The sequence below is a fragment of the Miniopterus schreibersii genome (genome assembly GCF_964146895.1).
Source record: "Miniopterus schreibersii genome assembly, chromosome: 7".
In the NCBI taxonomy this organism is placed as follows: Eukaryota; Metazoa; Chordata; class Mammalia; order Chiroptera; family Miniopteridae; genus Miniopterus; species Miniopterus schreibersii.
The window spans coordinates 11155134-11179012 of record NC_138108.1 but is presented as its reverse complement, the minus strand read 5'-3'; the positions used below and the strand labels follow the sequence as shown (position 1 = coordinate 11179012).

The 23879-nt window shown below is 56.0% G+C and overlaps 1 protein-coding gene across 6 annotated transcripts; it reads left to right on the top strand.

Annotated features, from left to right (window-relative positions):
- Positions 1-3377: 3377 nt before the first annotated feature.
- SLC4A3 (solute carrier family 4 member 3) lies at positions 3378-17212 on the top strand. Of its 6 annotated transcripts, XM_081142923.1 has the most exons (23): positions 3378-3496; positions 3654-3797; positions 4124-4289; positions 4866-5137; positions 5248-5363; positions 5743-5942; positions 7555-7703; positions 7844-8024; positions 8479-8614; positions 8886-9069; positions 9518-9617; positions 10076-10260; positions 10881-11106; positions 11314-11532; positions 11908-12056; positions 12244-12438; positions 12910-13128; positions 13449-13538; positions 14033-14199; positions 14610-14863; positions 15210-15379; positions 15551-15724; positions 16383-17212. In XM_081142923.1, the coding sequence occupies exons 2-23, from the start codon at positions 3747-3749 to the stop codon at positions 16458-16460; spliced, it is 3681 nt and encodes a 1226-aa protein (XP_080999049.1). In that variant the 5' UTR covers positions 3378-3496; positions 3654-3746; the 3' UTR covers positions 16461-17212. The 6 variants fall into 6 exon arrangements, with proteins under 6 accessions (XP_080999049.1, XP_080999050.1, XP_080999048.1 ...); XM_081142924.1 differs by lacking the exon at positions 5743-5942 and having other exon boundaries at positions 4124-4201; positions 11908-12119; XM_081142922.1 differs by lacking the exon at positions 3378-3496 and having other exon boundaries at positions 3672-3797; positions 11908-12119.
- Positions 17213-23879: the final 6667 nt, after the last annotated feature.

Below are 23879 nucleotides of genomic sequence, written 5' to 3'. Positions count from 1 at the left end.
TACTTCTCCTGTAAAAATAAGGTCTTACTCATCAGGAGGCCAGTCAATAGCAAATGACACCGGGCCCTCCTCTCTGGAGAGCAGGGAGGAGATATTCTTGACAAGCGGGAATTACAAATCAGTCTAAGTGACAACCTGGGGCTACCTGAACCCACATCCTACTATCTTCTAGTAACTCTCTAGCCTGCTAAATCAGGGTTACAAAGGCAAAGATTGGTCTACTGGCCCAGGAGTGTGAGTGTCCACCCTGGTGGAGGTAAAAGTGGTTCCAATCTTTTTGTCTTTTATTTCAGCATGAATTGACATGAGTGGTATCTGGGGGACTTGTTGCCCTTGTAAGTGTAAGCCAACTTCCACTTCTTTCCTGTCTGTTCATCATTTTTTGTGTTGCAACTTACCCGAGGGTCTCCCAGTACTTGTGAGTCTTCGATCTGTAGTAGAGAAAGCTAGCTAACATTTACTGAGCTCTTGCTTGGTGCCAGGCACTGTTCTAGCGCTTTACATGGTCGACCTTATTTCATCGTCTCTACAACCCAGCTATTATCACCGTTACGCAGATGGGGAATCTGAGGCCCGTGGAGGGTAAATCGCTTGCTCAAGGTCATGCAGTTGTCAAGTGGCGGAGCTGGGCTATGAACTCAGGCCACTTGGCTGCTGACGGACATCATGCTTAACCGCTCCCCCATATGGCTCCTAGTAGCAAAGAGGCAGTCTCCTTAAAAAAGGTCATCTGAGAAATTAGTGGTGGGGATGTTCAAGTCAGACTGGGCTGTGGAGGAGGGTGCGGGGGTAGGGGGGCTGCTCTGTGCTTCTGCCTTGGCTGTTACCTTTCCTGTCACCTTTTGAGTATCTACAGGCTCCGAGCTGGGAGCTGACAGGGCAGCCACACGCACATATTCTCTCTCTCTCACACACATATACTCACAGTGGGCATCCTTTGTGCATATAAGGGGCATTCTTGTCACAGGAACGAAGACCCCATTGGGAACACTCTGTAGGGGACCGGAGGCAGTAGGACACAATGGAAAAAGCTCCAGGATGCCAGAAGATCTGAGTAGGAACGATGAAAGTGGACACTGACGCCTAATCAGATGAGCTGGTACAAAACACCTAGGGACTTGCAGCATCTCCACCCTGAAAGGAGAGATGAACTTGGGCGTCTAAGTTCGTAAGATCCTTTCACAGGAGATTGCACTCCATCATCCCACAGCTAGGGGATAGAGGAAAGGGCTTGCAAGGCTTGAGACCAAAGCTGCGGGTGGGGTGGGGGAGTCTCCAGCTGGGAAGAGAATGGGAGTCTGAGGGTTTCAGGAAGATCAGGACCTGTGGCTGGGCCTCAGGTGATGCCCATAAGGCATCAATGTCCAGGGCCCAGCGCACGAGGTCCCATGCTGGCAAGACCCGCTGCAGGCTGTCTTGGTATTACAGTTGCTGCTGTCAGAACTTACTGGGTAGAAGACTGGGACTGGAGCCATGACGACTAGAGAGCCCTCCCCAATGTCCCCACTGGGAAAGGCGCCAAGGTTCTTGCTTATCTCTGAGGAAGTGAAGGCTCCTTCCAAACAACACTCGAGGTGGAGACTTGGAACCAAATTACCTGGCTCAGAGCGATAAAGGATTGGGATGGTGTATTAGTGTGTGGGGCTGCCGGATGGAGTGGCTTAAATAACAGGAATGTATTATCTCACAGTTCTGGAGGTTGGGAGTCTGAGATCAAGATGTCTGCAGGGCTGTGCTCCCTTGGAAGGTGCTGGGAAGGATCTGTTCCAGGCTCTCTCCCAGCTCCTGGTAGTTCTTGGCTTGGGGCAGCATAACTCCAGTCTTCACATGGCGTTCTCCCTGCGTGTGTCTGCTTCCAAATTCCCCTTTTTGCATGGACACTGGTCATATTGGAAAAGGAGCCACCCTACCCCAGCATGACCTCATCTTAACATCTGTAACTATGCTATTTCCAAATAAGGTCACATTTGGGAGGTACTGGGGATCAGGACTTCAACATATGAATTTTGGGGGACCACACTTCAACCCTTAACAGATGGGTCTCACACCCTGAGACTCCGGGCACAATTCATACACACTGCTTATACACAGCTGACTCCCACACTGGTGTCTTGTTTTACTCTCTCAACACCCTGTGAGGCAGGGTGACCAAGTACATTCCTTTTGGTGAAACAGACCTGCAGTGGTTAAATGGCTGTGGCTCAGGCGTTCACCTTCTATACACCAGTGATTCCCTGTGGGCAACCTGCTGCCCAGCTGTGACCATGGCAGGTTAACAAGCCTCCCCTGAACCTCAGCTGTGGGTCTGAGATGGGCTTGGAGAGGGACTAGCACATGGCTACTGGCATAAAGCAAAGTGGGTGTTGGACAGACACTAGCTGCCCTCCCCCTCTCCCCCTCTCCCCCTCTCCCCCTTCTGCAGTTCTGAATGTAGAAAAATCTTCCTTTGGGTTGAGCTGAGACCCAGATGAGGGCAGGGTTTGGAGAGGGTTAATTACAGATTCAAGGTCACGGTTAAACTTTTCCCTCTCACTGGAGCACTATACTGGCCCGCACCCTTCCCCCTCCTCCCAGGGGTTAGTTTCCTCTCCTAACAGCCCCCCCTCCTTATGTTTTTCTGAAGGATTCAGAGACGTGGCCTTAAGCATATTATTGAGTGGCTGCTAATGCACATGGCCTGGCGCTAGATGCCCAGTTTCAGAGAGACCCCAGAGAGTCAAACTGAGATCCAGCAGTCTCTTCCAAAGACCTTTGCCCTTGGAAAAGGAGATGTGACCTCAAGGAGTGGGAGACCAGGACGAGGAGATATGGAAACAGCCACGGAATCCTAGACCCATGAAACTTTGGAACACTCCTATTCCAGGCCCTGCTGGCTACAGGTGGGGAAAGGAGGCCGTGGGTGGGAAGGGTGGTAATGTACCAAGGTCAAATGTTGGGTGGTGCCCAGTGTTCGAAGCCGGGCTTTAGGGGCTATATTGGAACTGAAGGGATAGATGGTGGGTGCTTCCCTGTGTTGTGCACTCAGTTCCTAAGGTTGGAGGGGCTTATGTCTGTGGAGGGCCTGGGGAGGGGCTCTTGAGGCGAGGGGAGGCTAAAAGCAAGGTGGGGGGGGGGAGTCTGAGGATTGCAGGACCGAGGGCGGTGCTCCCACCCCCAGAGACGGGGGGACGCCCGGAGAAAGGGCTGGCGGGCTGCTGGGGCGCTGCCGGGGCCGCGCGTGGGGGCAGCGCGTGGGGCCGCGCCGGCCGGGGCGGGGTGAGTCACGCCCGCCCGCTCCCATTGTGCGGCCCCGCGGCGGCGGAGCTGCGGAGCGGAGCGCGAGGAGGTGGAGCCCCGGCTGCGGGCTCGGCGCCTGCGTCCGCCCGGCCCGCCCCGCCGCCTCGGCCGTGGGCGCCCCGCAGCCGCCCGGCCCTGCGCGGCCACCGGCGCTGGAGAGAGCGGGAGGGCGATGGGGCGCGAGGGCCGGCCCGGGTCCCGCAGGCTCGGGAGCCCCGAGGTACCGCAGCGCGGGGCGGGGCGCGGCGGGGCGCGGCGGGCCTGGCGGGCCCCAGGGTGTCCCGGGCGTGGCAGGGCCTTGGCTGGGCGCTCGGGCTCGGGGAGGGGGAGAGGACCGCTGGCCGCGCGGGGATCCTGACCCTGCCTTCCTCCCCCAGGTTTCTCCACTAGGTCCCCGCAGCGCCCCCTTCTTCTCGCCCGGGTCGCGGGTCCCCCAGTGAGCGAGAGCCTCCCCAGCTGCCTCCGCGGCCATGGCCAACGGAGTGATCCCGCCGCCCGGGGGCGCCTCCCCCCTCCCCCAGGTGACTGACGCGAGGGGATGGGGGGCGAGGGGGGCGGGGTGGGGGGTGGGGGAGAGACCCCAGGAGGAGCGGGGCGCCCGCAGTCTGACCCTGGGACCTCTTGGAGCTGGGCTAGGTGATATGGAGAAAGAGGGGGTCTTTTGCTATTTTTCGGATCTGTTACCCCATCTTTCCAAGCCCTGGGAGCCTGGGGTGCTGATCCTAGCTCAGGGGTGTAGAAGGTGGAGCCTGCTGGTCCCCCCCCCCCCTCAGCTCGGGCTTGGAGTTGGGCGGGTGTGGGGCATTCGCGGGCCAGGGGTCCTTAGGAGAGCTGTCTGGGCCTGCAGGTCCGGGTGCCCTTGGAGGAGCCCCCCCTGAGTCCAGACGCAGAGGAGGACGATGATGACTTGGGCAAGACCTTGGCTGTGAGCAGGTTTGGGGATCTCATCAGCAAGCCCCCGGCCTGGGACCCCGAGAAGCCCAGCCGCAGCTACAGCGAGCGGGACTTTGAGTGTGGGTAGCCCGGGGACCCCTAGTGTGGCCGCCCTCACCACCATCACCTCCATTGCCACCATCACCGTGCTCACCACCGGCTTGGTCACCCAGTGCCATCTCGTGCTGGACACTGTGCTGGACGCTGTGCTGGGCCACCATGCCATGTTAAGTCATCCTGCCTCACTCACCCATCACCTGCTCACCTGCCAGGAAGCGGGGTCCCAGGCGCAGGGGAGATGTAGGGAAATGGGCCCGGGGCCTCCCTTAGCGACCTTCGTCTTCCCCAGGCTGGGCCTTGCCCTTGGCCTTCCTCTGTCTGCCTCATCTCCCCTCCTTAGCTCTCTGACTCTACCTTTCCTTTCTTGCTGCATCGTGTCCCCCATCCCCCCCACGCCCCCCGTCATTCCCTTCCCCACTCCCCCAGGCCTCACCAGTGCAGGACATGGACACAGGTGGTAGGGGGAGTCTGGCTCTGGAGGAAGGACTAAGGTGCCCTTGTTTGAGGCCTTGAGCTAGACTAAGGTGTGTGTCCCTAGGGTGGTGTGGGGTCCCCTGTGGCTGTGGGGGTCCCAACTGGCTCTCCTGCACCCCCAGTTCACCGGCACACATCCCATCACACCCACCACCCGCTCTCGGTGCGCCTGCCTCCACCCCACAAGCTGCGGCGCGTGTCCCCCGCCTCTGCCCGGCAAACCAGGAGGAGGAACAGGGAGAAAACCTCTGCCGCCCCCTCGGAGGGGACCCCCCCCATCCAGGAGGAGGGCGCCGCGGGGGCAGAGGAGGAAGAGGAGGAGGAGGAGGAGGAAGGGGGCTACGAGGCAGAGCCTGCGGAGCCTCCACCATCTGGGTCCCCACCAAAAGCAAAGGTAGGGTGTGCCCCGCAGGAGGGCTGGCTGCGGGAGGTGTGCAGGGGAGGCCTTGCCCGCCGAGCCGCCGGTTGGGGCGGGGGCCCAGGGCATGTCTGGTTTGCCCGCAGTTCTCCATTGGAAGTGATGAGGAAGACAGTCCCAGCCTCTCCGGGAGGGCTGCCTTCACCAGGCCGCTGTCCTCGGGGGACCCTCTCTTTGACAAGAGCCCCCAGCACATGGTCAGGTACTGGCCTCCAGCCCAGCTCAGAGGAGGTCCCGGGCTCCTTCCTGGGCCTGGGGAGTGTGTCCACCTCTGACCCTAGAGAAGAAGAGAGGAGGAGAGGAGAGGGCGCAGAGGAAGCAGGCAGGGGTGCCCCTCTGTGTCCACCATTGGCAAGGAGGACGGTCAGGGCCAAGAGGGAACGAGTCCTCAGGGGAGAGGGTGGGGATCGAGAGGAAGGGGAACTGGCATGGTGGCGGCAGGAAGGTAGAGGTGAGCCTTCTTCTCTGCCAGGGGGGCCACTCCAGGCGCTGCCCCAAGGTGGAGGGAAAGGAGCCCCCTCACCTGGTCTATCTCCACTGTGGTTCCCTGTCAAGTCCAAGGCTGCCTGTTGCCTCCTCAGCTCCCCTAGCCCCCGGGCCAGGGCCTCCCGAGTTGCAGGAGAGAAGAGCCGGCCCTGGAGCCCATCAGCAAGCTACGACCTGCGGGAGCGGCTATGTCCAGGCAGTGCCCTGGGCAGCCTAGGTGGCCGAGAGCAGCAGGTGCCCACTGACGAGGCAGAGGCCCAGATGTTGGGCTCGGCAGACCTGGACGACATGAAGAGTGAGTGGCACCTTGTGGCAGCCCCCGTAGCCCACTCCCATGAGCACTGCGCCTGTGAGGGACCTTGGAGAGGCTCCGTGTTTTCTCTGACCCAGGGCTGAGCCCCCCTCTGCAGTATCCCTGTCTGCTGGAATGTGGCCAGTGATGGGGAGCTCACTACCTCACCAAGCCAGAGCTCACCACCTCTTAGCTCTGGTTTCCAGAGCTGAGATTTCTTTCCATGACACCTCTATCCTTCTGTCCTGATTCTGTCCTCTGGGTCACCCTCGGAATAGGCAGCCCTCCTTCCACATGATGTTTGGAGATATCATCATATGGCCCTCCTCTTCTCAGGGCAGACTCTTTTCATCCTTTCAAACCAGCCCCCCAAGTCTGAGCTACTCTGTCAGGCCCTGCTTCTCCCTATGTTAGGGGCTTGTCCCCTCACTCCCAACCCTCTACCCTTGGCTGGGCCTGGCTGTGATCTCGGCACATTCTTTCCATCTTATCAGGCCCTGGTTTCTGTGCCACCTGTCATCACCCATGGGGCTCTGTGCCCAGGCCAGAGGCATCACTGACCCCGCCTCCCCCCACTAAGAACCAGTGTGTGGGCGGGGGTGGGGAGGAGGGCTTTGAGCTCAATACGTCATGGAAAGTTGCCAGGGCCTGAGGACAGGGACAGGAACAATCCGATGGCAGCAGCAGTGGTGGTGACTGGATGGGGAGGGTCAGGGGGAGGGCGTGTTTACAGATCTTGGGTGGGGGCTGAAAGCAGCCAGGAGCAGTCCTGGGAACCTGGGGAGTTGGGGTCAAGAGTCCCAGACATCTCCAGCTCTAGTTGGACAAAGACGACTCCTGTCCAGGCTCCCATTTCTCAGGAGAGCCAGGGCTCTGGAAGGGAGCAGGGGCTGAGGCCTCCGCCACTGCCTGGGGAATGGCGAGCCAGCTGGAGGAGGTCACAGAGCCCAATGGGGCACTGAGCTCCGGGCCCCGGGATGCTGGGGGCCCTGGCCCTGGGAGGGCTCCAGCTCTTAGCCCTCGAGACTCGCTGGTCTCAGAGGACTTGGAGATGTTTGTGTTGGACTTTGAGGACTGTGACCTGTGGGAGTCAACCAGGGAGCAGCTGAGCCCCATGCCAGGGGAACCAGCGTGTGAGTAAATGGGCTGCTGGCCTTCCCCAGCTGCTGTCCTGGAAGGGGCAGGTGGGGAGGAAGGGAGAGATCTTCCTGAATCTGCCATGATGTGGACCTATGGGGTTAGACACGATTGCTGAAAGATGCTCAGGGAGTGCTGGGGGCTTGGGGCCTGGCGACTTGATGTGGGTCCCTGCACTGCAGAGTGAGAGGCAGTGGCCATGGCAGGGGCTGTGGACTGAGTTGGGCTCTGCCTTTTTGCTGTGGCTTGGCTAGCGGTCCTCTGTGTGACTTTCAGCTAGTCCTTCCTCCTCTCTGGCCTCAGTCTCCTTATCTATGAAATGGCCACATTAGACAAGGTGGTCCTGTTGGCATGGTCCCTGGTGACTGTGATGCCCACCAAGTGGACTGGCAGGGCAGAGGAGGGGACTGGAGGACTGGTCATGACCCTGAGGCCCCGAGCTAGACCCCTGGGACTGCCAAGCTCACCTTCGCCGCAGGTCACCGGCTGGAAGACAACCCAGGTGTGCGGCGGCACCTAGTGAAGAAGCCATCCCGGAGCCAGGGCGGGCGGGGCAGCCCCGGCGGCCTGGCCCCCATCCTGCGTAGGAAGAAGAAGAAGAAGCAGCTAGACCGGAGGCCTCATGAGGTACAGGCCTTGGGGGCACGGGCCTGCAGCTCCCTCTTGCCTCTGCTGCCCAGAGCCTCCCTTCCCCCCCTCCCTGCCTTGCCTTGTCGCCATGTCCCACCCGGTGGCCCCCAGGCCCTCACCCTTGGTACCCACCCCAGGTGTTTGTGGAGCTGAACGAGCTGATGCTGGACCGCAGCCAGGAGCCCCACTGGCGGGAGACTGCGCGCTGGATCAAGTTTGAGGAGGATGTGGAGGAGGAGACGGAGCGCTGGGGGAAGCCCCACGTGGCCTCGCTCTCCTTCCGCAGCCTTCTGGAGCTCAGGAGGACCATCGCTCACGGTAGGGGCCCTGCAGGCCTGGCCCCGGGCTGCATGCCCTCTTCACAGACTGCAGAGCCTGTACCAGGCTGCTCAACTCCCAGGACTACTCCCTGGAGTCCTGGGACCAGGCAGGGTCTGGCTGCCACTTTGGGAATGTGGAGACCAGCTGCCTGCACCGCTGTAAGCTCTGAGGGTGCCCCTGGTACCTGGGCATAGGGCACATCAGTCTTTGTGGAGTAAACCAATAAATAACTCCCCTCCCTGGGTGAAGAGGGGCCATGCCCTCATTCTGTGCTCCATTTTCCCAACCATCTCTCTGGCTGGGCTATGGCCACGTGGAGTAGTGGATCTGCCTGGCGCACGGGTGCTTGGATCACCCAGTGCATTTGTCTGCCCTTGGGGAGCAAGGCAGCTGGGGGTGGTTTTTTTCCTATCTGATAGGACCGTGTCACCTCCTCTGACTGTGCCCCCAGGTGCTGCCCTCCTGGACCTGGAGCAGACCACTCTTCCCGGCATCGCACATCTCGTGGTGGAGACCATGATTGTGTCTGACCAGATCCGGCCGGAGGACAGGGCCAGCGTCCTGCGTACCCTGTTACTAAAGCACAGGTGCCAGGGTGGGGTGCCCAGGGGGGCCCTCCTGGTTCAGCTGTCCCTCTAGGAGCGCAGTCTCTCCTGTGTGGCTTTCCAGCCTCCGCTTGAGTACCCCCAGTGATGAGGCCAGATTCATCGTTGGACAGCGCCAACCATTAGAAAGATATTTCTTACATCGAGGCGGAGGGGTGGAGGCCCGAACCCTCCACCTCTCACTTCTTCATACTCTCAGTCCACCAAGATCCTCTCCTCCTAACCTTCCTTGCCCCCTCTTCCCTCTCCCTAGCCATCCCAATGATGACAAGGACAGTGGCTTCTTTCCTCGAAATACGTCCAGCTCTAGTGTGAACTCGGTCATGGGGAATCACCACCCCACTCCAAGTCATGGCCCTGATGGGGCGGTGCCTACCATGGCTGATGACCTGGGGGAGCCAGCCCCACTCTGGCCTCATGACCCTGATGCCAAGGAGGTCAGTTGCCTTACCCTGACCTGGGTTGGGGGACTAGGGGGCTTCCAGTTTCAATGGAGGCCACTGACGGCTTCATTGAATGGGTCAGGAAGGTGGGATGCCTGGCACTGTGCTAGGCATGTGGGGGGATCAATAGGGGGCATGCATGACAGACTCCTACTCTGGAGGTACAGGTTTAGATGGGATGATGTGGCAGACCCAGGGGAGCTATTTAAACAAGATAAGGCTGAGGGAGTTGTGGGGGACTTGGAGAAGGGGTCCAGATCCTGGACTGGTCCCCTGCTGATATGAAGCACATCACTAACAGTCTCTCCCCTGGCTGGGGTAGAGAAAGCAGGGCTCAGATCCAGGGGTTGGAGGGCAGAGTCCAGGGCTGGCGCAAGGGAAGGGAGGGCCTGCCATGGCCTCCGGTCTGGGTCCCAGCCCTATTCCAGTTCTGCGTCCTCAGAAGCCCCTCCACATGCCTGGGGGAGACGGTCACCGGGGGAAAAGCATGAAGCTGCTGGAGAAGATCCCCGAAGATGCTGAGGCCACTGTGGTGCTTGTGGGTAAGGAGGGATGGGCACTGAGGGCCAGGGCCCAGGGTGTGGGGGCCTCCGCTGTGGTCTGCTTGCCTTGAGCTCTGGCTTGCAGGCTGCTTCTTCCATCCCCAACCTGGCCCCCACCTGCCCCTCCCAGCTCGTCTTGTCTCATCTCCAGTCCCTTCTTCCCCAATCCTCTGCCTGCATCTCTTCCAGTTTTCCACTGTCTTGGACAACTGCTAGTCCATATAGCATCTTTGTGAGAATTAGAAAAAAGCACCCCTTCCTTACAACCCTTAATTTCTATCCGTTGATAAGTTGTGATAAATATACGGACAAATAAATGAATAAGTCTCCTTTAGAAAGGGGTTTCTTTATGCAGCGCCCAACCTGCCCCACTGTGCATGGTGGCCCGAGATATTCTTTCCAGGCCTGCCTTGACCACTCCCCTGTGCCCAGCAGCCTGTGCCTTCCTCTCCCTGCAGGCTGTGTGCCCTTCCTGGAGCAGCCCGCAGCAGCCTTTGTGCGGTTGAATGAGGCTGTCCTCTTGGAGTCTGTGCTTGAGGTCCCCGTGCCAGTTCGCTTCCTTTTTGTGATGCTTGGGCCCAGGCACACCAGTACTGACTACCATGAGCTTGGGCGCTCCATTGCCACCCTCATGTCTGACAAGGTTGGTCCCATAGCCCATGGGCTGGGCACTTTAGCCCGTCTCCCTGGGCTCTCCTTGTTCCCTGTCCGTCTCAATGCCCCAAGGGTACCCATGGATGCAAGGGTGCTAGAGGCTCTCCTGGGTGGAAGCAGTGTTTGGAGTGGCGGAGAGGCTGTTGGCCGAGGAGAGAAAAGGGAGCCCTCTGCAGCTGGGACTGTGGGAGGGGGAAGCAGAAGCAGGGGAGAAGCAGCCCAGACCCCTAGGTTTTAGATGTGACATGAGACTTGAATGGGCCATGGCTTCTCCTGGGCTTGGATAGGAGAGTGATATTCAAAATACCAGCCTATAGGACATGGCACCTTCTGGTCAGAATGGTCTTGGAGGCTCTTCAATGCCAGGCATTGCCCCTATAGTTAGTTTTTACATCGTGGAAAAGTCTGGAGGCTCCCAGGGGAATAGAGGACACTCGGAGGGGGCAGTGTTCAGGGCTGTGGCTGCTTGCCGGCCAGCAGGGCTCGTGAGTCAGAATTTTGACAACCAGACTGGCCCTGTGGATGTGGCTGAACGTCCTAACAGCCCCTCCCCGAAGCCCCCTCCCAGGCCTCCCCCAGTCAGCTCAGCCCCTGCTTTCCTGCCTCCAGCTGTTTCACGAGGCTGCCTACCAGGCAGATGACCGGCAGGACCTCCTGAGCGCCATCAGCGAGTTCCTGGACGGCAGCATTGTGATCCCCCCGTCGGAGGTGGAGGGCCGCGACCTGCTGCGCTCCGTGGCCGCCTTCCAGCGCGAGCTGCTAAGGAAGCGGCGGGAGCGGGAGCACACCAAAGTGGAGATGACTACACGGGGAGGCTATGTGGCCCCTGGGAAAGGTCAGACCCTTTGGGGCCCAGAACCACCCCATGCTCCCACACACAGCTTCTAAGGCCATGACCCCAGCCCCGTCCTGAATTCCAGAGTCCTGTATGTGGCTTCTAATCCCTGAGCCCAGGCCTCTGCCCCATGGGCCAGGCTGGGAAGGATCGAGGGCCTCCGAGCAGGAGGGGTGGTCTGTGTTCCAGCAACCCCTTGTTCCCCAGAGCTGTCGCTGGAATTGGGGGGCTCTGAGGCGACCCCTGAAGACGACCCCCTGCGGCGGACTGGCTCGATATTTGGGGGGCTTGTCCGGGACATAAAGCGCCGGTACCCGCACTACCCCAGTGACCTGCGCGATGCTCTGCACTCCCAGTGCGTGGCCGCCGTGCTCTTTATCTACTTCGCTGCCCTCAGCCCTGCCATCACCTTCGGGGGGCTGCTAGGTGAGGGGGTGGGGCAGAGAGGTAAGGGGGCTCAGTGTCACCTGCAAGGTGTCTGGGTCAGGGTGTCCCAATTATCACTTTAGGGTCTCATGGGTGAGAGGAGATAGTCTTCAGTGTGACCACCCTGAGCTGCTGGGGCGGGATTCCAGTGATCACTTTTGGGGGTTATAAAGTGAGAAGAGGTGGAGGATCCTGTGATCACCTTGGAGGCTGGTAGTGAGGGGGTAGGAGGTATGGGGTTAACAAGGGGTCCTATGTATTGCTCTGGGGGGCTGTGCCATTCTAGTTGGGTCCCCAGGCTAGGGTAAGCTAGATAAGGAAGGGGGCCAGGTGGGAGTCGGGCCAGGCCATCCCGCTGACCCTTGTCCTTCCCAGGGGAGAAGACCGAAGGGCTGATGGGTGTGTCGGAGCTGATCGTGTCCACGGCTGTGCTTGGAGTCCTCTTTTCTCTGCTGGGGGCCCAGCCGCTGCTTGTGGTTGGCTTCTCAGGGCCACTGCTGGTCTTCGAAGAAGCCTTCTTCAAGGTGACAGCCCTGCCCTGCTGCTCCCCAGGGATCACCTGCTCCTCCCCTGGTCCCTCAGCCCAGGTGATAGGTCGCTGCTGCCCCCCCCCCGGACTTACGCCCCTCCCCACCCCAATCCCTACCCCATGGGGCCCGGATGTCCAGGGCAGACTGCTGTGGGTAACCACTTCTCCCTCCTGGCCGCCAGTTCTGTCAATCCCACAACCTGGAGTACCTCACCGGCCGGGTGTGGGTTGGCCTCTGGCTGGTGGTCTTCGTCCTTGCTCTGGTGGCCGCCGAGGGCAGCTTCCTGGTCCGCTACATCTCGCCTTTCACCCAGGAGATCTTCGCCTTCCTCATTTCTTTCATTTTCATCTACGAGACCTTCCACAAGCTCTACAAGGTGCAGGTCCAGAGAGGCCTTGGGGGCAGGGCAGGTGTGGGTGGGGGTGGGCAGCACTCTGGCGAGAAGAGCGTGGGAGGCGGTGGCATGGAGCATTGGGGGCAGAGGGCCCATAGAGGGGGGCTCTTCTGGGTGTGGCATGGGGGGTTGGGGACACCCTGGGTTAGGTCGGAGCTGAAGGGGAAGGAATCACACCCACAGAGTACTGGTCATAACTCCAGGTTCACCTGCACAGGTGTGTGAAGAAGTGGTCGCCTTCAGCGCTATGGGGCTGGGTGTCCTTGGGTCACCTTTTGTAGAGATACGAGTGTGTGTGTGTGTGTGTGTGTGTGTGTGTGTGGTGGCTGGATGTCCTATGTGTCTAGTCAGGTAGGTGAGGGGCCAGGCTTCTCCCTTGCAGGTGTACTGATGGTGATGAAATCAGGGTCATCTGCCCAGGTGAGCACTAGGTCAACCTTGTAACACACACAGGTGTTCACGGAGCACCCACTGCTGCCATTCTACCCCCCTGAGGGGGCACTGGAGGCCAGGCTGGACCTGAATGGGAGTGTTCTGCCGCCCACTGAGGGGCCACCAGGCCCAAAGAACCAGCCCAACACGGCTCTGCTGTCCCTCATCCTCATGCTTGGGACCTTCCTCATTGCCTTCTTCCTGCGCAAGTTCAGGAATAGCCGCTTCCTGGGTGGCAAGGTACGTGGCTTCTAGGAGTGGAGCCCCAGTGGGACTCTCTTAGTTCCTGCTATCATTGCCAGGCTCCAATCCAGAGAGGGGCTGCCCCCTTCTCCTCGTCAACCCATAGATCTAAACCAAGTCTATGTAGCGCACCCCATCAGAAGCCTCAGAGAAGTCGAATCCGAAGAGGAATGCCCACCTGGGCTGGCCGGCACTCATGGACTTTAAAGGGACAGGTTAGGGAACTTCCTGAACCAGCTCAGACCCAAGCTCTCAGGGGTATCAAGCCCTCGTGGGTCTCCTGACCCTCACCTCCACCTCTGCTCCCTTCTCCTAAGGCTCGCCGCATCATCGGGGATTTCGGCATCCCAATCTCCATTCTGGTGATGGTCCTGGTGGATTACTCCATTACAGACACCTACACACAGGTGTGTGAGCCCCGACCCCATTTGGCAGTTGGTTCTCGCCCCCGGGCCTTGAGCGTCAGGCTAGGACACGTCCCCATTGCCCCAGCAGCAGGGATCAGGGCTGGGACCCAGCTTTCCTAGTGGAGTGGCGGTAGCCTGCTGGGGCCACACTGGGATGGTGTGGTCTGGCTGAGGAGGCCACCCAGGAGGGCTGAGGCTGTGTGTGACCCCTAGGCAAGACTCCTGGAGGAGCAGGCTGGGGGCAGGATGACAGGTGACCCCACACAGGTTTTCTGGCAGTTCTGGGGATCTGGCAGTTCATGTCTCTTCCCTACATTGGACCCTTGTAGGGACAGCAACTTTGGAGGATGCAAAACTAATTACCCTCAAATCTGTTTACACCCCAATTTCCCTGAGCCCTGGTTCGGGGGACACACAGCTGGTGGGAGCCGCTGCTTCATGGGTTCCTAGCATGGGGAGACAGCGTTACTGAACCCTGTCTTCTGGCCATGCAGAAGCTGACAGTGCCAACGGGGCTCTCGGTGACCTCCCCCGATAAGCGCACATGGTTCATCCCACCTCTGGGCAGTGCCCGTCCTTTCCCGCCCTGGATGATGGTGGCAGCTGCTGTCCCTGCCCTCCTGGTCCTCATCTTGATCTTCATGGAGACACAGATTACTGCGTGAGAGGGCTGGGGGACCCCGGGGCGGACAAGCGGGGAGTGGTGGGATTGGCGGCAAGGGGGACAATTTCCCTATGGTGCTTTGACATGCCATCTGTCTGGTGCCACCACCATTTGCAGGGTGGCACTTGACAGTCCTTAGAACACTCTAGCAGAGTGTTCTCTCACTCAGCGATGCTCACATTATTTCATTTTGGTTAAATCACAATAACGTGGTGAGATCTGACAGCTGGCTTTTGTGGTGTTTTAAACATCCACAGTGTAGGAATTTGGCTCAGATTTGCTTAAATGTGAGAATGTTAATTCGGGAACTTGAAAGAGGAAGCTGGCAGGTCCTGGGGAGAGCTCTTCTCTGCTTCCCCGACTCCCCCCGGCTGCTGGCCCACTCACCCCCTCTTGGTTCTCTGCAGGCTCATTGTCAGTCAGAAGGCACGGAGGCTGCTCAAAGGCTCCGGCTTCCACCTGGACCTGCTTCTCATTGGCTCCCTGGGGGGACTCTGCGGGCTGTTTGGGTTGCCATGGCTCACGGCTGCCACCGTCCGCTCAGTCACCCATGTCAATGCACTGACCGTTATGCGCACTGCCATTGCGCCTGGAGACAAGCCCCAGATCCAGGAGGTGCGGGAGCAGAGGGTCACCGGCGTGCTCATCTCCAGCCTTGTGGGTGAGAGCAACCGCCTTACAAGGCCCTGGCTCCGGCCCCACAGACTTGCCTTGTTCGACCCCAAGGTCTTAAATCAATTCTCTAGTTCAGGCATGGTGCAGGTCCCTTCTGAATCTCCAAATATGACCTGTCTAGTCCCTGCCCTGCCTACCAACCCTGCTTCTTAACGCTCCATGAGCCCTTTTTTCTCCAGTGCTTTCCTTGTTCTCTGTTCTGTGCCATCTTCTCCTGTCTGTGGTGATGAGGCCCAGCTGATCAGTTAGGTGGCCCATGTCCCCTCCCCACCAGGCCCGTCTGTCCTCAGAGCTGTCTGAGGAGTCAGGTGGGTCTGTGTCACCTCCTCCAGGCCTGTCCATCGTCATGGGGGCTGTGCTGCGCCAGATCCCACTGGCTGTGCTCTTTGGGATTTTCCTGTATATGGGGGTCACGTCGCTGTCCGGTATCCAGCTGTCCCAGCGCCTGTTGCTCATCTTCATGCCAGCAAAACACCACCCCGAGCAGCCCTATGTGACCAAGGTATGGCCAGGAAGCATGGAGGTGGGAGGTGGGTGATGGGGAGGGGGTCAAAGGGATCCCTGGGCCAGACATGGACAGGATGGGATGAGTACAAAGGTAAGTTGGGACCTGGGGAGCCTAGTCCCCAGAGACGTGCGTGGGAGTGTGGTGAGACCTGACGTCTGTTCCCAGGTGAAGACGTGGCGGATGCACCTGTTCACCTGCATCCAGCTGGGCTGCATCGCATTGCTCTGGGTGGTGAAGTCCACGGCGGCCTCGCTCGCCTTTCCCTTCCTGCTGCTGCTCACGGTGCCTCTGAGGCGTTGCCTTCTGCCCCGGCTTTTCCAGGACAGAGAGCTGCAGGCGGTAAGGGCAGTGCTTGGGGCAGTGTCAGCCTGGATGGGGCATGGAACCAGGGAGACCTCAGTTCCAGTCTCAGCTGGACCGCCTGCTAGTTGCGTGACTGTACACAAGTCACCTAACCTTCTGAAATCTTACTTTCATCTCTGTAATGGAGCAGCTCTACCTTAGAAGATTGTTGTGAGGCTTAAACACTGATCCAGGTAAAGCACTGAGTATGGTGGTTTGGTGCGGAGTCAGCACGAGGCCGCTGCAGCAGCTGTGCCGGCTGTGCATTGCACAAAAGCTCTGATGAAGTACAAGTGGGGGTGGGGTGGTGCTGACATCCATCCGAGCCCTGGTTTTGTCATCTAGAGGAAGGGACATCTTTTTGCAAATCATCCACCCAAACATGGTCTGCAGAGGTGTACTGCAAGAGCTAGGAGGGTCCCCAAGAAATACTTCATAGGTGGTAGCTGCTGTCATTAGTATTGTTATTAGGAGCTGTCACTGGAGGGGGAGTGACCTGAAGGTTTTGTTGATGGGAATCGCTTTAATTTGGGGCACAGTCCCTGCAGACAGCAAGGTCTGGGAGCAGTGGCGGTCACTGGCCAGGGGAGGAGCTGGGGAGCTGGGGGTGCGAGTTGTCTTCTTTGCCTCCTCCGACCCTCTGCTCCTTCTGCAGCTGGACTCGGAAGATGCTGAACCAAACTTCGACGAGGACGGCCAGGATGAGTACAACGAGCTGCACATGCCTGTGTGATCCTCCGACACGGTGCCCCTCAGAGACCCCACATCTTAGTGACTGCCACCTGGGCCCCATCAGAGCCCAGCCCCAGGGCCAGCGGGCTCCTCATGACCCAAAGAACCACTACTGATACCATGGCCAGAGGGGCCCCCTGACTCTGCCCAAGGCTCTGACCTTGTCTCACCCAGGCGCTTTCACAGACCAGACGGGCACAGGCTTTGAGATCATTATAACCACACCCCTTGTCTTGTGTCTGCCTCATTTTCTTGGTTCCATGTCTGGTTTCTTAGGTCATATTTATACATCTGGAATTGGAAGAATTGGAAGAATTCTATTTTCAGGGTCATGAAAACCGGAGAAGTTTGAGGCAAGGCCAGAATTCTTAGGGGAAAGGGAGAGAATCAAGACCACAGAAGGTCAGAGATGGGCTTTATCATTACCCTTTTGAGCCCCCTCAAATGCAGCTGAGGAGCCAGGAAGCTCAAGGTCTGGCTCAAGGTCACATGCCTTTAATCTGCCCCTGTTTAGAAGGGATGAGTGGGGGAGGGGAGGAGGTGGTTGCTCTGCTTTAGTCACTGGGGAAATCAGAGCTTGCCCAAAGGCTGTGTAGCTACGGAGGGGAATGTCAAACGTTTATCTTTCCCTGATTCTTGGCATTCAGAGGAGCAGGGACAGTAGCCCAATCCCCCAGACGCCAGGGTGGTGCTGGATTTGGGGTCCCTGGACCGTTTTAGATTCTCCCGGCTTAAAAGAGAGGCAGTTCTGGGATTCCGGAGGCCACTCCTTGTGCAACAGTCTGTTAAGCCAGAAATAACCTGGGGGCCTTGAGGAGGGTGCAAACTGGGAGCCCTTTGCGTCACGGTTGCTTGGCAACCGGCAGCGTGGCGGAGCTGGTTGTCTTTGCGTTGCCCTCTGGTGGCCGCTCTCGCACACTGCAGGCTCTGCCCAGATCTGGCCGGAGTAGCCCTGCCTCCTGGCGGACCCGCTGTGGTCAAAGATCCTATTCAAGCACGTTCTCCCTCCGAGCGAGGGGAGACAGACAGGTTCCGTGGGGTTCCCCGGCCCCAGGAGGCTGTGAGCATGCAGAGCCGGGATCCCTCATCCCCATTAGCTGCTGCTGCGGGAGCGGCGCTGCATCTTCCTTATGCTTTCCCCAGGTTGCGCCCAGGTGTTGAGGTCAACAGCCAGGGCCCTGCAGCTGGTCAGGAGAGAAGGGACGGGCTACTGTGAGGCTGTCGTGTTCATAAGGAAGAGCTGCCCCCTTCCTGCTGTCTCGGATTGTCACCCAGGTTTAAGCATTTCATTCCAGTTGTCTGGCTCCCTTGGCCCCTGTGGTGCCCCTATGGCTTCTAACAGCACCTGGCCTCTGACAGACTCCCTTGCCTAAGGGCTTAAGGACAAAACCCCTTTTCCCGGAGGTTGGCCAAAGGCAGGTGGAATTTCAGAGGAACTTTGCTAGCAAAGGCAAATGCAAAACCCTAGAACATAGATGTGTGCAGAGCAGATTCCAAACACAGATGGCAAGGGCGACGCAGAGGACCATGGCAGAGAGGCTTGGCACGCAGGACTCCATTCCTTTCTCAAGCCCTACTTTAGGTTGCCTGGTCCCCCCGTGGGCCTCAGTGTGGGCAGGCTCCCCTGTGTATGCTCTGGGGGGTGCCAAGACACCCACAGGAAGGAACCACTTCTTCCTGAGCCTCTGAGAGAAAGAGGCCACCTGCACCTGGAAGGCTTGGCTCTTCACTGGACAGGGGTTCTGTCAGTCATCTCTGCTTGGCAAATAGGCGAGAACTGCGGGCATTACCCAACTGGGAAATGAGAGAGAAGAAGGTGGGGCTTTTGAAACCGAGAGTGCGCCCTGGTCCTAGCTCGTGTGTCAGGGTGGCCTCTAGTATAACTAGGCCCTGAGGCCTCAGAAAAACAGGTCAAAAAATTTCAGCGAAGGGCAGAGCCAGACATAACTTCCGGTTAGTGAACATGTCACCCAGTGTGAAGTACATGAACATTGCCTAAGAGCCTGGACCCTTGAAGACCATCTCCATGCCCACCTGCCTTTCCCCCCCCTTTCCCCAAGGGAAAACAGCCACAATTTAGTTAAGTACCTAAGGGCAGAGTTGGCCAAAACACATGCTGGGCTGGGCCTGCGAAGGGGGGATGCTTCCTCACCCAGGGCAGGGGTCTGTGGAGGCCCTGGGAGGCCCTAAGAAGCTGCAACAACCCGAAAACTTACTAGGGGTAGGTCCTTTGAGGGATGGGAGAGGAGAGTGTCAGTGGGGGCCAGGTTGGGCATCCAAGAGAGAAACATGAGATAATGGGACAATGTCAAACCCATAGACAGGTGACAAGCCTGGCCCGGGGCCTGGGCAATTAGAGATCATTTCATTTGGGGATCTTAGGAGTTTGTCCTGAAGCCAATGTAGCCCCTGTATTTCCTCTGAATTTCTCTTCACTGACCTTCCAACCTTATCCTTCTGGGGGCTGGGCAGCTTGATGGAGGCCTTCTTCCAGGAGTAGAGGGGAATCCACAGAGAAGCCCCATCCGGCCCTGGTGGACTGAGGGGTGGGTTAGAGGCCATGGTATTTTTGAGTGACAGGCCCCATGGCCATCTCCTTTAGGCTGGAAGCAACTTGACAAGTGGGCATAAGCAAGGTGGCACAGCACCCTTCCAATGAGGAGAGCAGGCCCATTGCCATCTTACCCCTCCCCTGCGGCTTTCTGAGAGGGGGTAAGGCCACATCTTGGGCAGCTGCTCCAAGCTTTCATTATCCTTGGACAAGTTCAAGCCCACTTCAGTCCCGAAGAAGTGCTAGCTTATTTTTCTACTTTGAGCAAAGAGGGCGGCTGGCATTTCCTTGCTCCACGTACGCTGAGGATTCACCTCACACGAGATGTCTGATGCCCTCATGAAAGCTTCTGGCTGTCAGAGCTCAAATACCATCTGCTTACATTGCTCTGGGCCCCTCCTTCAGGGCAGAGAACCTGGCAATAATGGGTCCCATTTGGCAGCCTGCGTGACATCGCTTCTTGTATTGTATCAGGTGACTCAAATAATGATCATGCCTGTTGACACTTAGAGCTCGCAAAGGGAATTCTGAGCAGCATTAAAGGGCAAAACAGAGCTCAAGGGCACTCGCACCGAAAGCTGCCTGTACAGCTGGTGCATCAGCCATTCGGAAAACAACAAGACAGGTTCTGGGCAAGCACCGAACAGGACTGAGTCCAATGTGGCGAGTAGGAAACCCAAACTGAGGAGTTTGGTTTCCAGGTAAATGCATTATATAACTGAGCGGGAGCCTGCCTGCTTGCATGACTCACTGCTTACAAAGCACAAACTCCAATATTTGCGGGGTTTCTGTTCCAGAAGGAAGATTTAACATTTGAGACCTCTGCTGGGATTCTTTTTACTTTAGTTGGAAGTATTTCTTTTTATTGAGCAATTCTTTATCAAGTGCTGACTAAATAGACAGCTGTTAGGATGTTCTCTGGGTGGTGGGTGAGTCCCACTTGAATCCGGGGGCCTGAAGGAGGAGTAGGGAGCTCCTGGGACAGGGCTGCCAGGACCATGGGAGGTGAAGGACAGCGAGGAGGGGGCAGATTTGGAGATGGAGCAGGGCCTGGGAGCTGCTGGGAGGATGGGGGCCCGAGGAGGCACTGAGGAGCAGGCGAGACAAGACTTTGATTTGAGGATCCCTCCGCATGCTTGCCATGGCGCCTCTCTCACCACATTCCCATGACTTGTCCTTGTCTGTCTCCCTTCTAGGCCATAAGAAGAGCAGAGGCCCAGCCTGAGCTTATTTTGTATCCCTAACAAAAAACACCAGTGCCTGGACATAGGGGTGTGTGGAGGGCACAGGGGTGACCAGGTGGCAGAGAAGAAAGGACCAATATGTCAAGGATGCTGGCCCACTTAGGACCTAGTGAAAGCCAAGGGTGACACCAGTAGAACTGTTAAAGAATTCTGGAAATGATTTGATTGTCGTGTTTGGTAGTTTCAGTTACAGCCGTCACTTTCTCTGTGTCTATCAGTAACAACACCCTCAAAAAACAGAGAGGCCTTGTGAGTTTCTGCGGCAGCTGGAGTGAGAGACGGTGGTGATCCTGCATGTGAGGCTGGTGAGCAGGCAGTGGCAGGTGGGACAGACACAGTGCCACCGGAGGCCCGGGAGCCCGGGGAGACAAGGTGGGGATAGACGGGGGGCCTGAGAGACGGCGCTGGGACTGAAGCCATCTTAGCTGCTCAGCTCTGTTCCGCTGGTGGTTCTTCACAAGGCTAATGATGGAGGGACCAGAGCGCTTCTTTATTCTGGCTTTTGGAGGGCCCATTGTGTACAGGGATTTTTTGGTAAGAACTTTCCCCAAGGACAGGACCCCTGAGGCTTCCCTTCCCCATTTTCTCTCCTCTAGCCTCTGCTTTCTGGGGCCCAGCCCTACCCCCCATTCCCACTATAGCTGAAAGTTATTATTATCACTTATCCTTAGTATGGAAATACAAATACATGGTATGTATATTTATTTTAGAAAGGACAGGAACTGTGCCTACTTCTATTCTGTTTACCAAGCAACCAAAGGGCTGTACAGAGCACACTCTAATGTTCGGGCTCTGCTGACTTGACCCTCATTGAGGGTCTTATGGTTGAGTAGCCAGAGCACAGGCTGGGAGTTGGGACTCCTGGGTTTTACCACTAGCTGGTGACCTTGGCTATGGCCCCCTCATCCTTCTGGGAGATTAGGGGTTTGGCTCCAGTGCCTCTTATGTGGACTTGTTCTAGCAGATTTTTTTTTTTAAAATATATCTCTATTGATTTCAGAGAGAAGAAGGGAGAGGGAGAGAGAGAGAGAGAAACATCAATGATGAGAGAGTCAATGATTGGCTGCCTCCTACATGACTTCCACTGGGGATTGAGCCTGCAACCCAGGCATGTGCCCTGACTGGGAATCGAACTGCATCTCCTGGATCATAGGTTGATGCTCAACCACTGAGCCACGGCTGGCCGGGTGTAGCAGATCTTGACCGCTGCAGTTCCTGCTCCTGGAAGGGTGGAAGGCAGGAGGCTGTCATGTCAAACAATCTCTGGGTGAAGTTACTAGGATTTAGAACTTTTTCCTTAGCTTCCTAGGTAGAAGGGTGCATAGGTCTTGGGAGAATCCCACTTTTCCTTTCCCAGGGGAATTAGGAACTCAGGTGCCCCAGGGGGTGAGGTAGGGTGAGAAGTGGAGCTGAGCAATGACCTTGGGGAATGACTTTGGGAGTCGACTGAGTAATAAGAAAGCTCTGAGAGATAACCAGAAGTCAATTAGATAGAAGTTAATATCCATAAGAACTGTGTAGCCCCAAGAAACAAGACGCATATGAAAAGAATGCAGGGTTCTTTAGAGTTAGATGGAAAAATATATAGTTATAGCCTGGCTGTGTGTGGCTCAGTGGTTGAGCATCGACCTAGGATCCAGGCGATCAGGGTTGGATTCCTGGTCAGGGCACATGCCCGGATTACGGGCTTGATCAATGACTCTCTTATCATTGATGTTTCTATCTCTCTCTCCCCCTCTCCTTTCCTCTCTCTGAAATCAATAAAGACATATTAAAAAAAAAAAAAAAAGAAAAAACAGAAAAAAAAGAGAAAAATATATAGTTATATACGTTAAGGGTCAAATACATGCAACATCAGGGGAGGGCTCTGGATGGGGGTTATGGACCAGACTCTGGTTTGAAAACTAGTAATCAATTACTAGTAATCAGTCTCCTTGGCCACCTTCACCTTTAAGTTAGGATGTTGGAGACAGGAGATAGGGCCCAACTGGTCCATAGAGTCACCAATGAGGATCCAGTTGGACCCCCACAAAATCTCTCATTGATTAGCAGCCTCAGTTAGAAGAAAGTTATCTCCCCTATGCGTAGACATTTTAGTGGCCAGGAAAAATTGAAAATTGAGCATAGAAATGTTTAAGGGAATCATAACTATAGTTGTTTTTTTAATTAAAAATATTTTATTGTGAACAGGTAGTCCTCCTGACTTGTGATAATTCAACTTAAAATGTCATGATTTTATGATGGCGCAAAAGTGATATGCATTCAGTAGAAACCATTCTTCAAACTTTGACTCTTGATCTTTTCCTAGGCTAGTGATATGTGCTATGATACTCTCGTGATGCTGGGCAGTGGCAGGGAGCCACAGCTCCCCATCAGGCATGTTATCACAAGGGAAAACCACTGATACTCTACAAGGTAGTATTAAATGCATATTGACTTAACGATATTTTCAATGGGGATTTAACCCCATTGTAAGTCAAGGAGCCTCTGTATTTTCAAGTTAAAAGAAGTTGTACATAAATTATTGTCTTAGCCTGTTCAGGCTGCTGTGACAAAATACCATAGACTAGGTGGCTTATAAACAACAGAAATTTCTTTCTCATAGTTCCCAAAGCTGGGAAGTTCAAGATCAAAGTGCTGCAGATTTGGTGTCTGGTGAGCACCCGCTTCCTAGTTCTTAGAGAGCTGTCTTCTCACTATGTTCTCACAGTGGAGGGGACAAGGGAGCTCTCTGGGGTCTCTTTCATAAGGGCACTAATCCCATTGACGGGGGCTCCACCCTCATGACCTAATTACCTCCCAAAGGTTCCACCTCCTAAATGCCATCACCTTGGGGGTTAGGATTTCAACATACAAATTTTTTTTTTTGGAGTTGGAGACAGGTATTCAGTACATGCCAATGATATACATTATATATATATGATTTTTATTAAAGAGAATTTGGCTATTAGAATAATAGACCACTCTTAACATTCTACTTTTATGTTTGTACCTGAATAATTGATTGAGATTTGTGACTTTTAAATTGAAATCTTTCTAAGTTTGCATATAGATTGGAAATTTAAGAGAATTTAAGCTTCACTTTTTTTTTTTTTTGGTGTGTGTGTGTGTGTGTGTGCTTAATTTTTTAAATCTATAAGAGGTACTTTAGTGCTTGGGAAGGTTTCTCAGTCAGATGAAGTACTTCCAAAGAAATTGAATATATTAAATTTATAAATGCTGCTTAAATGTTAAAGAAGTTTAATTAACTAAGTGTTTAAATGGGACTGAACATTAATCAAAAGCCCTCTCGAAGTGATTGTTAATATTTGCTAGACTTATAAATAGGATAATAAGACTCCTAAGCTGATTTTAAAAGCTTTAGGAAGAGCAATAAATTTCTAAAGCTATACATTTAATAAATCAAATACTAATTTTCAAGACCCAAGTAAAGCTCTGAGTAGTCTTTTCTGCACACAAAGCCACCCTTGAGGACATAAAAACTTTTCCTCTAATCAGTGAATGGGTCTTCAGTGGTGCAGAAGGGAGGAGGGTGAGTGGGAAGTGGAGAAGGGAAAATAAGATTTTAGTGTTGTCAGGATTATCTCGTTCCCAAGGCCAGGCTAGTTAGTGTATTCTGCCCAAT

Coding starts and splice junctions, on each gene's coding strand:
- SLC4A3 (XM_081142922.1), top strand. CDS start 3,747: ATGGCCAACGGAGTGATCCCGCCGCCCGGGGGCGCCTCCCCCCTCCCC. Junction 4,290..4,865: donor CAGCGAGCGGGACTTTGAGT/GTGGGTAGCCCG, acceptor CTGCACCCCCAG/TTCACCGGCACACATCCCAT. Junction 14,864..15,209: donor GCTCATCTCCAGCCTTGTGG/GTGAGAGCAACC, acceptor CACCTCCTCCAG/GCCTGTCCATCGTCATGGGG.